This window comes from Lactuca virosa, chromosome 3, assembly GCF_052849685.1.
Source record: "Lactuca virosa cultivar CGN04683 chromosome 3, Lactuca_virosa_CGN04683_v6, whole genome shotgun sequence".
NCBI classification, from domain to species: domain Eukaryota; kingdom Viridiplantae; phylum Streptophyta; class Magnoliopsida; order Asterales; family Asteraceae; genus Lactuca; species Lactuca virosa.
In genome coordinates, this window is record NC_136428.1 from 405,423,277 (window position 1) to 405,442,491 (window position 19,215).

General features: G+C 31.5%; 1 protein-coding gene across 1 annotated transcript; it reads left to right on the plus strand.

Annotated features, from left to right (window-relative positions):
- The first annotated feature begins 309 nt into the window (after window positions 1–309).
- Window positions 310–13,131, plus strand: LOC145163199 (LOB domain-containing protein 30-like). The gene is made up of 2 exons (XM_079082059.1): window positions 310–992; window positions 12,644–13,131. Exons 1-2 carry the CDS (start codon window positions 666–668, stop codon window positions 13,049–13,051), a joined length of 735 nt encoding a protein of 244 aa, XP_078938185.1. The 5' UTR covers window positions 310–665; the 3' UTR covers window positions 13,052–13,131.
- The last annotated feature ends 6,084 nt before the right edge of the window (window positions 13,132–19,215 follow it).

Here is a 19,215-nt window from a genome sequence, read left to right on the forward strand (position 1 = left end):
GTACTGTCAGACTAGCTAGCAACGGATATTAAATCCGAGTTATCATTAGCAAGGGTGTGATGTTTAAATTCCTTAAATTGACAATTTGATTATTGTATAGTTGAGGACTATCATTCTAAACATTAAAGTATAGGGTGCAAAGTGCATTTGTCGAATTCATAATGACATAAAGTAAAATTTCTTTACATCTTTTGTTGTGTAAAGCAATCTTGTATCTATAGATATGCATATATACCAACTCATCATCAAAAGATATACATATATATACGTACCTATACTATACATACATATATAGAGAGAGAAATCTAGAGAGAGAAAGCATGGGAGTTGTGTATCCGAGTTCACGAGATGAAGAATAAGCAGCTGGTTGTATGGTATGTTTGCTTCACGCAATCTGTCTAATTTCGGGTTTGCTTCTTGGCGTGCCTTCAAAGCTTTTATTTTCTTCTTATAATCCCTCTCTTCTCAAACCACACACCAAACCCTAAATTCTCTGTCTCTCTCTCTCTCTCTCTCTCTCTCTCTCTCTCTCTCTCTCTCTCTCTCTCTCTCTCTCTCTCTCTCTCTCTCTCTCTCTCTCTCTCTCTCTCTCTCTCTCTCTCTGATCACAAACCCTAATTATCCCATGTTCAATATTCTATAAAACCCAGAAAACCCACATCAAAATGAGTTCAAATCCTAGCACTAGTAGCACCAGTGGCGGCGGCGGCGGTGGAAGTAGTGGTGGCGGGCCTTGCGGAGCTTGCAAGTTCTTGAGGAGGAAATGCGTTGCAGGGTGTATATTTGCACCCTATTTCGATTCTGATCAAGGTGCAGCCCATTTTGCGGCCGTGCATAAAGTGTTTGGAGCAAGCAATGTCTCTAAACTCTTGTTCCATCTTCCTGTTCAAAGGCGGCATGATGCGGTGGTCACCATTTGTTATGAAGCTCAGGCGAGACTTAAAGACCCCGTCTATGGCTGTGTTTCTCACATCTTTGCTCTTCAACAACAGGTTTCATCATTATCTCTCTCAAACAATACACATATAGTGCACTGAATTATATTGCTTTTACAACACTTGCTACACAAATTAAATGATATTGTGTTTTTTTATTTAATTTTCATGCGATAAGAGCGTTACGTGTCAATATCATATTTTAGTGATAATATACGTATATAAACTGAACTTTATTTTAATAGTTTCATTTGTAAATAATGCGACATCTTGTCTTTCTTTTATACACACAAAGCCGAAATGAAACCAATATTTCGGGGTCCTTGTTTGACGTTATGTTTGATAATTAAATAGTTGTATACTTGTATTGACTGTTTGACTATTGTACTTTATATATGCTAGTGACATAGATATTAATTTCTTCGGTTACAAACATATACTGAATTAGTTTTCACTTGTACTGTTGTACATACACCCGACAATAATTTTCTTTTTATTGGTATAATATACGAAATAAGGGTATATGTGTGTGTCTTTTAAATATTAATTTGTTGGTAAATGTAATTATATTTCTTATACTTATAAAACGCAACAAGTTTATTTGTAGTAAATCTAAGTAATTAATGCTTACAAAATGAAGTTAAGTCTTATTTTGGAAAACAATATTTTCACAATGCTTGTATAGCTATTAACTTCAATCAAATATTTTAACGATCTTTCTTTCTATCTTCTAATGTTATCGATTATTCTCGAATCAAAACTAGTTTTATCAACAATTAGTTTCTTTAATGGGAAAACCCTTTGATTTCTTTTCCTAATTCCACCAATTTTATCATCTTGAGTAATTGGGATCTTACTATATATAATTAAAAATAGTACATCCTTTTTGGGGCGAACCTATATCTTCAAGTTAGATACTTATGTCCATTACTAGCGTGTATACCATTGTGTTTTCAAATCTTTGATAGCATATCTGACTTGAAAATCACGTTGTATTACACAAATATCATTCTATGAACGTGATTCTTAAATTATGAGATTAACTTTAGTGTGCCTCACCGGACGTCTTGGCGTGTAAAATTACACGAGAAATTAAAATGTGATTCCATCTTCGCATTATCAACGGCGATACAGTGTAATGTCACGTATATATACATATAGTTAATGAGAAATTAAATATCCTTCTAATTTTGTTCCTACAAATCCTCCTATCCAATTAAATGATTACATGTGTCATTTTATTATACTTAGATATCATTAAATGAACATTAAATGTGACACATGTCATCATTTAATTGGGTAAGAAGATTTTTAGGAACAAAAAGTAGAAAGATATTTAATTTCTCTTAGTTAATAAGTACTTTTTCATATTTTCAACGGACAATGACAATAATAATAATTGTTACTTTGAGTAGAATGAGATATAGTAGTAGCTTGAGAAAAAAAAAATAGGCATCACAATGTTCTTTTAAATGTTTAAATTAATCTATTAATTAAATTGAAACGTTATGTTATATATATATATATACATATATATATATATATATATATATATATATATATATAGTATGAACCAAACAAATTATATATACGAATTGAAAGCTAACATGCCGAAAACATTACCCAATTGACATAACCTCACACTAAAAATATGACTAGATATCAAATTAAATAGATGAATTCATACCAATATAAGACTGGAAAATAAAAAACCAACACATAGAATATAACAGTGTTAAAACACTTTCATTGCGTATATAACAAATTAATCAAAAGATTTAAAGAGAAATACATATATGAAGATAAAGCTTTGTGTGGGGATCTCCACAAAGTCTGTTTCTTTTTGGTTTGAATAGTTGTCATGTTGAGTAAACTTCAAGGTTTTGAGTTGTCATATGTCATATGTCAATATTTCATAATCAAATCATACTTTAGTTTACATTGCATATCTAACCCTGGGTCGTAAAAGGAACTTCTTTAATAAACAATCGTATTATGATCTACGAAGTAGGTCTTAAAAGCCTAATAACGAGGATATTTTAAACGAACAAGCAATTGCTAAATAAAATTTTAAACGAACAAGCAATTGCTAAATAAATATTTTAATTATATTAAAATCAAATATGAATTTGAATTTAATAACGAGGATATTTTAAACGAACAAACAATCATATATGAATTTGAAATTAAAAAAAAATAATAATCAATCAAATTATTTAATTATGTCTTCCATATATATTTCAAGAAAAAACAAAATATGGATTGTCTTAAAATGTATTAGATCTATATATAATTATATATTTAGAAAAATGAATGCAATATTTTCGTTTTTTCAATGGTTATTCTATTTATTACATATTTAAAAATATATTTAGAAAAATGAATGCAATATTTTCGTTTTTTCAATGGTTATTCTATTTATTACATATTTAAAAATATATTTAGTAGTTAGTACAATAATTAAAGAAATTGATGAAATCAATGGAGAGAATTGTTTTGATTGAATAATAATAATTGGCTTAATTTGGTCGGTTTTCGTTCCAACTAAAAACCTGATTCGTTGGTATTTCAAGGAGATTGTCGGCCTTTTGTTTCACTCATAAAATTGTTCATTACATTTTTTTCCGTATTTAGTAAAAAAAAAAGAAATAAGAACTGACATAATCATATAACATTTGGAGTTTTATAAAGAAATTATGTAATAAATCAATTAATATTAAGTATTATTTATATTTTTTTTAAATAATGAAAGATATATAATTACTTATTAATTAACTAATTGTGATTTAAAAAAAAAGGTTTAAAAATAAATGTTACGTTTCAGTTAGATACATAGCTTGCTAAAATAGTTTGTTTATCAATTAAAACGCCCTAACTATATGAGAAAAGCTACAGCTTTCCCAAATTCAGAGGTTCACAAAAACGAAAATTTCACTCCTTTACATTATACAAACCTATTGGCTATAGGGACAATATTATAAAAAGCGTAATTAGTATAAATTATAATTAACTATGGACTTCTATTTATAATAATAATAAAAAAAATTATTTACTTCTTACTAAGTATTATAAATATATCACCAAAATTATTTTAGAGTTTGAGTTTTTCTGATCTTAAAGTTAATGTTTTTAGGAAACGGAACTAATGTTGTGAAATACTTTGTTGATTACTTATATACTATAGTCATTTTGGGTGTTTCTTTGAATCTGAGGGTGGTAGCCATTCACGATATTAGGTCGTCACGTATATCCAAGACGAAAGCCTCTGTTGTCTGGCTGGCCACGAACCACGATCGTGCACACCATCTCGTTGCCTCGTCGTGGCTCGTGGTCGTGGTGGTTCGTGTTGGGGAGGACGGAGGAGGACGACCAATCAGGTCTCTCTTCTCCTCTCTTCTTCTCTCTCTTCCTTTCTTCTTCTCTCTTGCAGACCACGAAGAAGATGATGTTGAGCACCATCCTGACTATGTTGAGGAAGACGATGATGGTGACGTGGAGATAGGAGGTTGTGGTCGTGAAGACCATAACATATGGTCTTAGTGTCATATTGTCATGGAGGGTAGTATGTATGCATCCATTTACGGTATTAGTGTTATACTGTCGTGTTAGTTTTTCTCTCTTCTAGTTTCATCACTCATTTTTTTAAATACATGGAAATGGTAATCTCTAGGTTCTTTTTCTTCCATCACTTAGAAAAGCATAAAGTACAAGATAAAGAAGAAGATAGTTACAGGAGAAGCTCGACAAGTGTATCTTGTTAAACTCCGATATTCGGACATCCGAAGTGGTGTTCCCAATAGTAACTTGCTTCCACACCCTTTCTCGGGCCTTCCTATATCGACATTGATTATCTCCATCATACAACCTAAAAATTGGATATCACCTGAAAGTTATAAATGTATGATGCTTATTCTATATGTCAAAAATGTTCATCTTAATTGATGTAGTTTTTATTACATCAATCAAACTCACATTAGAGAATCTCATGATAGTTTTTACAAAGTTTAATACTACCCCCGTCCCAAATTTATTGTCCACTTTTGATTTTTGAAGTCTTTATTCTTCAACTTTGACCTTAAATATTTTTGTTTTTGAATGATTATACTTGATGTTAAATTTATGAATGGATTGTGTATTAAATGTCTTTTCATTATTATAAGTTTTATAAAATAATTTATAACACAAATAAAAATATTTAAGGTCAAAGTTGAAAAATAAAGAATTCAAAAGTCAACAGTTGACAATAAATATGTGATAGAATGAGTACTATTTAAGTAAGCCTTTCTACAACTTTTTAACTTCAAATTTTAGAAAATCACTTCAATCATTCTTCTCCAACTAAATTCCAAATCTCTTTTTACACCATTTTGGTGTAAATCATTTCCCTTCTATTTGATGCACTATTTTTGTGTAAATAAATAGTATCACACCAAATTAATATTATACTATTTATTTACATCAAAATGGTGTCAAACTTTCATATGTTAATTTTGGTCTTTAAGATTTTATCTTTATTCATTTATAGTTTATAAAAAGATCATTATGTATATATTGAAGTAGGCGAATTCTCGTACATTATGTAGAATCTAATTATACAGTTAAAATAATTTCAGATATATGCTCTCTAAAATAACTTTATATGTGAGTCTTAGTAAGTATGAAATAATAGTTTTTATACAAAGTTGATAATAAAATATTATAATTATTGTGAACCATTTGATAATATATATATATATATATATATATATATATATATATATGTGTGTGTGTGTGTGTTTTGTTATTCATGATATTGTTAAATAATTATATATATATATATATATTTTTTGTTCAATATCCTACTTAAATTAACAAATAAGTATAATAATCTTAGAAATTAAAAAATTATAGCATTAAAATGGTAATAGTTCATACCAACAATATATTTAAATTAATAAACTATATATATTAAGCTGATAGTTGAATAGTTAACATTAAAATTAAAATATTAAATAGTTTTCATATATTAATAAATTAGTTTAATACGATATAGGATGAATTTATTTTTCGAACAAATTATAACCGTAACATATTTTATAAGATAGTAAATATTTATGTTTATAAATATATTGTTTAAAATAAGTAAGTTAAAATTTTAGGATTTTTATGTCTTAAAATTATTATATCATTTTTAAACTAAATAAAAGTTTACCAAGAATTAAATGATTAAGTTTATTATATTTGAATTAAAGATTTTATATCTACTGCAAACTTGATAGTTAAATTATTTTATTTTTTATGCTAACATTTTTAACTATATACGGGTATCAAACTATTTTGTTGTTAATGTTATATTTTTTAACTTTCAACTTACTATACTATTAATTTAAATATATTACTGTAAAATATTATTATTTTAATAATATAACATTTTGAATTTATATTCTAATGTATTTAATTTGTTAATTTAAATAAACTATTAAACACAAAATTTAAAGAAAATGACTATTTTTGATAGCTAAGAAGATAAATACATTTTTAAATATATAACATAATTTGTAATGCTAAATTAATTATTTTATTATAATGAAAATTTTCCAAATAAGTAATTTCTATATTAATTGTAACATCCCAAAATTTCAAAACAATTTTTTCAATTTTAAAATCCGAATGAAACTTTCCATACGACCACAATCAGTAATCATTCAAGGTTTTGTTAATAAAAATCAGAGTAATAAAGTCATAATGCGTAACATCCCAAAATCAGTAAGTAGATGCAATGCAATCACATCGGACATTTCCATTTGCTACTAGAAGCACCTACAACATTTTAACATAAATTGTAAGCACAAAGATTAGTGAGTACCCAAAATACCATATATCATATAGTAACGGGTCTACCCCAATGATTATGTTTCAACCCAACATGCATATAAAGGGCCCAGCGCAGCAGACCTAGCCCAACAAGCGTATAAGCATACAAAAAAGAGTCACAAAGACAACAAGCATAGCTTGACACCTAGTGTCCTACTGTATAGTGAAAAGACTCACTTGAGCTAATCAATAGAAGCTCATTAACGACCTCAACAACTATACAACTAAGCCAAGCTACCTAATGCCAAACTGATACCAGTACTTAATCAAATACTAAATTCTACCAAAGTTTAACCAAAAGTCAAATTAGTCAAAAAGTCAACGGTTAACCATCCTTGACCATCGCGCGACTGCCAAAACTCTTGACCGCGTCGTGGTCATAAAAGGACAAAACAATCGAGTATTCTCACTAACAGGTGCACATTAGAAAACCCAGAAACCACGCCACAGTTGTCCCAATCCAACAACTCCAAGACGACTTAATCCATTCAGTCCGATGAGACGACTTAATCCATTCAAAACCAAGTCTTTCAAGAACACGAAACTCTAAAGACATAAAAACACTAGAACATTGATGAGAAGAGAGATAAGGAGCTCATTCTATGAAAATGGAGGCTAAGGTTTGCTCTCTAATGTGATGGAGGCTGAAAATGACCTAAAACACAAAGATAGCGCCTTTAAATACATGGGAAAACCTAATCTTATGGGCTTGACTTACAACTTACCGCGCCATGGTAACCTTCTTACAATGTCGTGATGACGCATTTTTCAAATTTCATTCCAGCTTCAAAGAATCATAACTTTTTTGCTCCAAATCCGTTTTCAGTGATATTTATATATACACAAAGGTATTAACAACTCTTACAATTATATCCATTTACTTTTGACTCAATGGATACAGAGCTTAATTCATTAATACATGCACAAATCCCAAAAATATCACTTTGTTTTTTTTTTTCCAATTTACCCTTTTTGGATCCAATACATAAACCATGGGCTTAAATTACTTAATCGACATAATCAATCATCTAATAAAGTCCCAATTTTGACCATTGAAGCCTGAGACCTTTATTTGATCAAATTACGATCCGCTATCCCGAAATAGAAAACATCTTAAAATCGGATGTTATATTAAATTAAAAATAATAATAGTAAAAATAACGTTATATTAAAATTCATAATACATTATAATGAGAAGATCATTAGATACTTGAAATAATATTCATAATCAAAATTAGAAAAATGTTAAATAATTTATTTTTAAACTAACCATAAAATTATGTGTTATACATGTCGTATAGTTTATACAATGTCGATATAATCTATTAGTCACACCATAACCATAATAATGCCCAAGGCGTCCCCGCTGATTAGAGACCTTATGATGGTGAACCATCTATCTTCTTTTTATATTATATTTTCTCAATTACATGATACGAACGAGTGATATATTAAAATTAAATGATATGTAAATCATTATTTAACTAAAAGTAAGTGATTGTGTTAATTTGATTACAAGGTAGTGTTTTATATAATTTTTAATGAATTTAATAATTTTACAAATTATATAATTGACCTTATATATAAAACAATATGTTAGCAATAATGTTTTAATGACTTTTATGATTTTAATAACTAATAATTACTCTAATTACTAACAAAAAAAATAAATAAACAACTAATAATTACTTTAATAACTAACAAACAAAATAAATAAACAACGCACATAATAAAGTTATTATTATTTATAAATTTTATATAATTAAATTAAATTAATTGCACCACTTTTGTTTATATATTGTGTATCGTTAAGATATAAATATATTTGTAAAAATCTAGTAAATTTGAAAGGTGTTTTGACAATTTATACAAATTAAATGTATTTTTTGGTATATAAGATGACATAAAACAATATAGATCGGAAGTAAATCACCATCTTAATATTTTTTTATATCATTTTGGTATAAAAATAAAGATGGTAAATTTTATTAAAACTTTTTTATATTTTGGCCCCTAAATTTCATATATATATATATATATATATATATATATATATATATATATATATATATATATATATATATATATATATATATTTGAAACGAGACAACTTTTAAGAAGTATTTTAAAAAGGCGGAGGATATTTTCCTCCAAATCCAAAGGGAGTCTTTCCTTTGGATTGACAGTAAGGCCAACAGAGTGAAGATAGATAGGAATCTGTGGATTTTATCTCCTAGAATATCGATCAATCCCATGTAATTCTTTTTTGAACGCCCTAGTTCCTGGCTGGGTTTTTGCTCTTCTGTTTAATATATGTTGCCTTTCAAATATATATATATATATATATATATATATATATATATATATATATATATATATATATATATTAGTTTTTTGTATAGTTAGTATATATATATAATAATACAAAATAAAAATGGATATATTTTTAGACATACATCTTATTAAATTTTATTTGTCAAAATTTTAAAAACTTCAAAAAAAATCAAAGATTAAAAATCATTTTGTAAACATTTGATCGTTTTCAATGTATTTAATTATTAGTATAAATCAATGTTTTTTTTTTAAATATGAGTTTTGTTAAATATGATAAATTATATAAGTAGATATTATATAACATATGATAAATTATATGAGTAGATTTATATAAATTATATAAGAAAATTTTATATAACATATGAGAAACATAGGAGAGTTATAAGAATAAAGTTTTTAATTTCTAAAAAAGCAACAAAAAATTAAAAAATTTAGACTAAACTACATAAATGGTCCCTGTGGTATGTCGAAAATTGCCACTTTGGTCCAAAAAGGTTTGGACTAGCACCAGTGGTCAAAAACTTTCATTTTCTTGCGTCTTTGGTCCAATCTGTTTTGATTATTTTCAAAATGACGGATATGTCCCTGTTAATATGATTTTCTCTTTTTTCTTATTTGTTTTTCTGATTTAAAAAAAAAACAAGAAAATTAAAATAAAAATAAATCGCTCTCTCTCTCTCTCTAAAACAAGAAAATAAAAATCTCTCTCTCTCTCTCTCTCTCTCTCTCTCTCGTTGAAATCCATTCCCCTTTACTCTGTACCTTATTTCTTTTTCCCCACCAAAGAAACCTCCACCATCCACCATAAACCACCGACCGCCGCCTCTGGCAGGCCATCCTCACCAATTTCAGCATCATCAGGCACAACCCACAACTTCATCTTCTCCGGTCATATTACATCCGAGGAGATGAGTGTGTCTCGCATCCATCTTAACCACTGTTCAGGAGACCAAACTTCCTCACATTCATCACCATACTAGCCACCAGAAACCACCACCTGGTCGGAGAAAGGAAACGGGGGAGTAGAGGGTGGTGGGCAAACCCTAAATCGTAGAGTTACTACTTCAACAAGTCGAACTCGCTATCATAGCAGCGACGATGGAGAAGAAGGGAAAACCCTAGCAAGATCCGACGAAGAAAGAGAAACAACGGTTTGGGAAAATTGCGCACAGTCAAGATCGGTTTACAGCGTCATCCCCATTCTCGGTTCGTCTTCTCCATCAGTTCAGATCTGTTCGTCTTCGTCCTCATTCTCGTTTGGGAAAATTGCGCACAGTCGAACCCGCTATCGATTTTTCAGATCTATTCAGCGCCACCCCATTCTCGGTTCGTCCTCGTTGCTGCCCTTGATGCCTCCTGTTTTGATTTCCTTCCAACGAGAACGAAGTGAAGGGAAGGGAGTTGGATTGGGTTTGATCGGTAAAGGCAGTGGGGGAGTAGAGGGTGGTGGGCAGCTACGATGGTGACGTGGTGGAGCAAGGTGGTCCTCGGTGGTGTTGGGGTATTTCTTGGTGTCGCCATGGTCAGGGAATGAAGCAGCAACGAGGGGTGTTTGGATGGTGTTTCTCCGATGAGTTGGTGATGGAGGCTGCTTCCTCCTTTTGGGTTTCACAAAAAAAAAAAAAAAAAAAAAAACAAAGTGGTCGTTTATGAAAGAGAGAGAGAGTTTTGTTTTTTGTTTTTATTTATTTTTTATTTTTTTAATCAATCAAATATTTAAATACATAAATAAAATTGAAAAAGGAAAAGGTAAGGGTAAAATCGTCATTATAAAAAAGTTTAAAGCAAATTGGATCAAACTTGCAACAAAATGAAAAGTTTGGACCTCTGGTGCTAGTCCAAACTTTTTTGGACCAAAGTGACAATTTCCAGCTAACCACAGGGACCATTTATGCAGTTTTATCAAAAATTTAACCATTGAAATGATTAAATTTTGTTACTAAATATTAATGCTTGTGACCTTTCCCATTTGGTCGTACCTCATCTTCTCAAAGCCGTGTAGTTGGCTGTACCACAATGAACCCGTCATGAAGAACCATCGACACCATCCATCCTTAGAGACGCCCTTAAAAAAGCTTTTCTTAATTTTTTTTTAAAAAGCATCAAAATCAGGAGGTGTTTGGATTGACGAATTTCCTAGGATTTTAATGGATTTGGAATTAAAAGTCCATATAATTCATTGTTTGGTAGCAAAACATTAAATAAAATTATTTCAAATTCCAAATTCGTTTTAAAAAGCTCTTCGTTAACGGATTATAAAAAACCTCATCCGTCAACAAGATCAATATTTAGACCTTAAATTCCCTCTTTTCCTTTCTATTGTTGAATTATTGTCTTGGGTGGAGATGATTTCTTTACCAAGTATAAAGAAGAAGGCTATCGAGGTTACTATTTTGTTACTATTTGACTTATTTGGAGTTATAGAAATAGTTTCGTCTTTCATACGTCTAGACCGAAAAGAAGCAACATTTTTTTATAGTATTTTTACTCACACTTTTGATTGGTTCTCAAATAGATGTAGAAAAGCTCTATTACTTGGACTTTATGGTTGCAAAACCTAATAATTCAAAATGTTTTGTAATTGTTCTATTTTTTTAGCTTTTTTTTGTTAGTTGGTGATAATAATATCTAGTTGTTAAAAAACTAGATCAATTATTATTATTAAAATAGGTTTTATCTAAAATTAAGAAGAAAATGTTCAGTTGCGTTAGAAAGTAAAAATGGGTGAATTAATTCTTCATGAGATATTTCTATCATATCCGTTTTAAATCTTACCAAACAAATACACCGACATTTTAATCTTTTCAAATATAAATCCACGAGTATCTAAATGTTTTGAGAAATTCAAAATAGCATGAAAAACAATTATACAATCAAAATGTGTCTCTTTATAACCTAATAAATAATAATGACGATATTTAGTAAATTTTCAAGATAAAGAAAATAAGCTTTAACATGTTGATTGTGATCGATCGGTCCGTAAAAGCCCAAAGATAACATATACTGCTTTTCACAATATATCAAATCATGAATATGAATGTTCTATCATTATAAATAGAATTTACTAATGCTTTATAAAAAAAATTACGTTTGTGTTCTTATTTAATGTATTATTTGATTGTTATATATATATATATATATATATATATATATATATATATATATATATATATATATATATATATATATATATATTGCATAGGGGGCGTTGAGGGGGCGTTGAGGGGGATATATATATATATATATATATATATATATATATATATATATATATATATATATATATATATTTTTGTTCATAAATATATTTGCATAGGGGGCGTTGAGGGGGGCAAAGTGGGCAGCTGCACAGGGCCCAATTTTTTTGATTATATATATTTATTTGAAAATAAAAACTTATAGTAACAATAGGGGTCCTTTTTTTCTTGATCGTGTCCTGGCCTTTGATGATATTTTATTCTTCAGGACCGACCATGTATATTTGTCATATGATGTAAATACTGAATTTTACAATGATACAGGTGGTAAATCTACAAGCGGAACTCTCCTATTTCCAAGCCCACCTAGCAACACTAGAAGGTCCAACTCCTCTACCACCCCCGGCAACACATTCAACAGCTCTGCCACATGGAATAACCATTAATGACCTCCCAACCGCCACATCACTCCTTGGTTCCTATGACCTCTCGTCACTTCTTGAACCCATGGTGCCACCTTCATGGACCACACAACCATCGATCATGAGGCAAATGGATCCTCGTCAATTCATGAGTGGTAGCGCCACCAGAGCTCTAGCAGACATGCCACCATCACAGGGTGGCACTAGTGACCTACAAGAGCTTGCTAGAGAACTTCTACAGAGGCCAAGTAGTGTTAGCTCAGTTCCATGCAAAACCGAAGGCTCATCTTTGCCTCCACATAATAGATGAGATGAGAGTTGAGTTATCTATTTTGACTGGAAGTTTGACTAAATTTATATAATCTTAGAGATGTTATTTTTGATATTTTAATGGTCTATCTTAATTACGAATATGATTTTATATTAGATATTTGTTGTTTTGTATGTATCTTTGTTTTATTCTTTATTTCGTAAAATTTTTGCTAGATGCTTATCTTAATTACAGATTTTGATATCCTGGAAATTTATATCTAGTTAGGATTGAACTCAAAGATTAAAAAGAAATGAAATTAAAAATATAATAAATCATTTTAATGATCTATCTTGTTTTATGATTTTACAAATAACTATTAACTAATTCTAAGAAAATAAAACTTACAGAAAATGACTTTCTTCGAATATCGAAGTCCATTTTGAGTCGAACCAAGTTGATTTTACGTTTGTGTAATTTCAATCGGGTTTTGTTTAAAACCGGAATTAAGCATATATATTATTAATATTTTCTAGTTTATTAATTATACAAGGATGAAAAACCCTATAATATAATTATCCAAAAAACCTAAATGCTTTGAAGATAATCCAGTAATCTTAATGACTCATATCCAAATTGGAAGCCAGTATTCGAATGATCCAAATAACCAACCAACTAGCCCAAATGAGACTATTAATTTGGATTTTGGAATGAACGACCAAAATTTAGCTTAGCACTTCGGCTCTTGTCGATTGATTTTGAGTAGTTTATCGAGATCAAAAGCAAATTTTATAAAAGCTTTTAATTCTGCAAATTGTGACGGTTCCAATTTTAACTTACAGACTATCTTGTAACTCAAAACAAACCAACATCTCATTAAGGAAATATAATCTCGTTTATTTGTTTATACAAATCATCCAATCGTCTCTAATGTCAGTATAAATAGTTTTTTTTTTTTTTTTCAATACACCACAAAATCATAAAGATGGTGCATGTTTGCAAAGCAGCGAAACAAGGTAGTTTCTATTCGATAAAAACTAATATCATATCGAATGATGATTGTTTATTCACGACAACGATGTGATAAGAGACAAAAGATCATTATCCAAAGTGATGGTATTTTGGACATGCCTCACTTGTATGTGAGCCTAGCTATCAAATGTGTATTACTTGAGATGATAACATACTTAAGCCTTAAAAGACAAAAATATTAAAAAAGGAGAAATATATAAGGTGAGTTGTGTTAACTATTAACTATTACATATGTTATACATGCTATCTAAAGACTAAAGAAGAAACCCTAATGAGGATGAGAGAGAAGATGAATTAGGAAGAATCATGAGCATAATGCATTGCATCTATTTGTGATATATTACTAATGATGTTTATTTGCTAACCTTAAATCAAATAAATAAAGATGAAAGACATAAGATTCTTTTTATGATTTCACTATTACTAATGACGTAAGATTAAAGGCGTATTCGTGTGAAAGTAGTGACTCAAGATATTAGAGGAGGTCATGGGTGTGTGGTGGTTCCTTGGATTTATGTTATGATATTGTATTTAAACCCTCAAGTTTAATATTTTGAATAGTGGATTTTAAAGTATTTAAGGCTATGGAACCATATTTTTCCATAACATACGATTTAAAATAAAGTCATTTAAAACAAGTTATCATTTAAATTCAAAGAGGCATGTTTGAATCTAGAACCAATCGACGTTTTATTTGTCTTTAGGTAATTGTAGGGTTTCTTTGGAAAAGAAATGGCGAGGATAAACACTACAAGTAACAATGGCTTATGTAATGAAGAGTGGGTGTCCAATGAGCCATTTGCACTTTCTGTTTTTTTTAATAATCGGTTGATTAGTATTGTGAGGCAAAAGCATCATGAGAAATTGTATGCTATTGAAGAGGATTATGTGATGTTGTATACTAATAATGGGAGGTGGCATGGTTGTAACACTCGTTCCAGGTATGAGTTAATTTCTAAATGTTAAAGTGGGAGCTTGTAGATCCAGGGATTATTCAATCTTTCCAGCTTATTGGAGGTATAAAGTTTGACCTTTCTCATTCTATGCCTAGATCTAGATTTGGAGAAGATTCTAGCATATTTTAGTCCCATGGATGAACTCTTGTGAGTAAATGCTACTCCAGATGTTTTGAGATGTTTCTTTTGATGTTTTTGAGGTCCTTGGTCCATAAAGCTGGTATCTTGATGGTTGTAGATCAACCACGCATGAGTTAGTAATCATTTAATGATAGTAGAATGCTAAATCTATAGTTTGAGTCTCGTTAAGACATGCAAAAGGATAAAGTTGCCAACTATATTGTTTAGGACGTCCCTAGAGAACTAGATATGGAGTTGGACGTTAGGTCTTAACGAATTAAGACCTTAAAGGAAGGTTTTGGCCAACTGGGACGTACGAAAGTGTACGCTGAGCGTACGTGCTTGGGATCCCGATCCATGTGAATCCATCGTGTACATCAAGTACACCTACCCAATGGATTATGTTTGTAGAATGACAGTTGTCTTTGTGACACTCATTATTATGTCTGCATGTGCTTGTTGTCTTTGTGACTCTTGTTGATATGATTGTATGCTTAGCTGTAGGGGTGAAAAATATTCGATACCAGTTGAAAGAGACCGAAGGGGGTGAAATAGATCCGATACCATTTGAAAGATACCGAAGGGGGTGAAATGTAATGCCCGTGTTTCTAGGCTAGACATTAATATTGACATTATAGTCTAGGTTAACCTTTGTAACTCATTTTAAAGAAATGAAAAGGAATTATGTGAATATTATGTGAATTATGTGTTTTATGCTTAATTATTACGGTTTAATTAATTAAGAATAAAAATGAGCGTCAAAATTAAATATTAGATAAAGCCGATATCTATTAATAAACTTGTAGTGGGCGTGACAAGGATTACGGATATATAAAGAATGCCGAAATCCGAGTTATAACAAAGAAGTTATGACCTGTCGAATTTCGCGACAAAACCGGCACGCGGCCGAATGTCGTAAAAAGTGAGTTTTCGATAAACTACTTTTTGGCCTTAGTGATCTAAACGAAACTCGTAGTGTTCGTTAAACTGAGAGTAGGTATAAAAAGAACGCCCAAATCTGACTTCGTATGAGGAAGTTATGATTTTTCGACGTTTCAGCTTAGCAATAGACAGCTAAAAACTCGAATTTTAGATCGAGTGATTTTTAGCCGACACGACCTAAACGAGAATCGAAGGTCTCGTCATTAGTAGCACAACGGTAAAAAGTCTGAGGAAAACGGACGTCGGATGAAGAAGTTATGAATTTTTAACGGATTTCCTGTCCCGGTCTGTTAAAAATAATAATATAAAAATTAAATTCAAAATTAGCCAACGAAGTCTAAATGAAAGTTGTAGAACGTAATTTTACCTACGCGTGCATATAAAGAACGTCAAAAACGGAGCTCGTATGCGAAAGTTATAGATTTTAGAAGTTTTGGCGCGAAAATCGAGAAAAATCCCCAAAAACGAGAAAATTCGCATACGTGGACTTCGGCCATGTGTCCTCGCTTCGCATCCAACACGTGTCCGAAATTATGCTGAGTCATCCGATTTCGTGAGTCATCCGAACCGGAGAGCAAATCCGAAGTGGTCCACTAAGGATCTGACGCGTGTCTTCTATCACATGTCCGAGTCTCGCAGGGGGGTGCCACGTCCGAAGCCTCGGACTAGACCTCGGTCCAATCAGCGGTTGCCACCGAGACCCTCGCACATGCGAGCCATGTGTTGCGCGCCTTCGCCCTGCTGCCGCGTGTCCTCGCATGCTGACTCCCCATTCTTTCACCGACTTCGGACTTGCTATAAATAGAGGGCTTGCGAGACTTCTCGGTTACTTTTGGAATTTTGCCACATTTAGCCCCTTTTTCCATATTTTCTTCATCTTAACATCCCCCAAAGCCCCGACATCGATTATAACCGCCGGAATACGCCACGAAGAGCCCGAGAAGCCCGGAAAATTTATCTTTTCGGTTTCGAAGCCCGACCCTCGCAGAGCCCGGTTTCTGAATAAAACTCTCGGTTTTATTAGAAACGAACATTTTAGGAAACGAATTGCTGCCCGATTATAAATCAAGTGAGTGTATAGTCACTTTCATTTTACACATAGATATGAAGTATTTACCTTAAAATACGTGCTATGTGTAAATATATTAATTGTTTATTTGAGGTGACTGTTGAGTTGATGTTTTATACAAGTTTTAAACTGTATAAGTATTTTTATCTACAAATATGTTGGGTAAAACATGGGTAGATAGTTGGTGTGTGATGAAATAAAGTGATGAGAGGCCTCGATGTGATTGTGATTCAGTCATCTAGCGGAGTTTGGATGACGACCACAGAGTTTTCTAGACAGTCCAGTGGGAAACGCTAGCAGGCCCGCAACCTGTAGGTGTTAATGAACTTGGGCGTTCATTCGCTGTACTCCACCCCCTCATGGTTGCCTTTAGGACATGTATGGCTGAGGAAACCCCTTAGCAGTAGTGTCCATCCCGATGATATTCTTTAGGCTAGGTCCCTTGTGATAAGTGTTTAGGGACGTAAAGTGAGGATAACGGGAACGGGTAATCAGGGTTATTGTTGATTGGTGAACTTAATAAGTTTATTATTATTGTGGGTTGAAAACCCTATATGCTCACCAGGCTCCCAAGCCTGACCCACTCAGCTTTTTATGTTACAGGTAGTGGACCCCGAGCATAGTCGAAGGATGACGTGAGATTTTTGGATTATAGGCCAGTAGTTGTATATAACTGTTGAAAGGCTTATAATGTCTTGTTTATGCTTTTGATCTGTATCGGTACATGACATCCCGAAGTTTTGATATAAAATGAAATTATATATTTCTTAAAGAAAGGTTTTGACAAACTTTTATCATATTTTGTTTTGGGGACCAATTCCGCAACATCTTTTATAAAGATTTCTCTGATTTGATTTTAAAAAGCATAAATTAAATCGGTCTTTTCTGGCCGAGAAATTAGGGGATGTCACATGAAATAAACCCAATATCGGTTAAAAGATATTTCTTAAAGAAAGGTTTTAACAAACTTTTATCATATTTTGTTTTGGGGACCAATTCCGCAACATCTTTTATAAAGATTTCTCTGATTTGATTTTAAAAAGCATAAATTAAATCGGTCTTTTCTGGCCGAGAAATTAGGGGATGTCACATAAAATAAACCCAATATCGGTTAAAAGATATCGAAGAGGGTGAAATAGACACAGTACAAGTTGAAAGATACCGAAGGGGGTAAAATAGACCCAGTTATGTTTTGATTGTTATGTATGTATGGTATGAGGCATTTTGGGGGAATCTCACTAAGCTTTGTGCTTACAATTTTTAGTTTATGTTTCACGTACTTCCAGCTCGAAAGGGAAGGGCCCGACCTGATCGCACCGCATTCGCCCATGTTTTCCTCATTATGTGATTTTGGGATTATGTACTCTAATGATATTTTTACTATGATGCATTTTGGTTAATTTGACATGATTATTGAGTGTTTGAGAATGATTTAAAAACAAAAACTTTTGTCTGAAATTTTTGGGATTTTACAAGTTGGTATCGGAGCCTTGGTTTGAGGGATTCGGGCATACTCTCGGATGTCTCCTTACTCAAACTGAGGATCTGGTAGATTTTTCATAAAAAGAAACATTTTATTAAGGGATTTTTAATAAAAGAAAGGGGTGTGATGCATGAAATCAGTCGAGCTTAAGTAAGCATTCCCAAAATACTCATACATGTTACATGTTTTACGCGATGATATGAGAATCACATGCTAGATTATGACTAGGGATCTGCTTAGGATTGCATGATAGAATGCTAGGAGCGATGCCTTTATGTGCCTATTGTATGAAATTATAGATATACATGCTAGTATACATCGGTTATCTGATAGGATGGACTGATTAGGGTATGTTATGATTCGAATTGCTTAATGCTCGAATGTTGCATGCTTTGTGCTTTTAGGAATTCTCGGTAATATCACCTAACTAGTAGATGAATGTGCTTGGTTACGTATTGATGGGATTAGATAATTTCAAAGGGTTAGGTTTAAATCTATTGCACAACTCCTGTTTGAGTCCAACCGTTGTTGTGTGAGACCTTTCACTCAAAAAATTATCTAGTATCGATAGTATGAAATTGTAATCATGTGGTAATTAGGTGGTATTAGAGGGAGTTCCTTC

Bases quoted from the DNA above. Each gene is read 5' to 3' on its own strand.
- LOC145163199 (XM_079082059.1), top strand. From the start codon at position 666: ATGAGTTCAAATCCTAGCACTAGTAGCACCAGTGGCGGCGGCGGCGGT. The intron at 993-12,643 runs GTTTCATCATTA...ACAATGATACAG, and splicing joins TCTTTGCTCTTCAACAACAG to GTGGTAAATCTACAAGCGGA.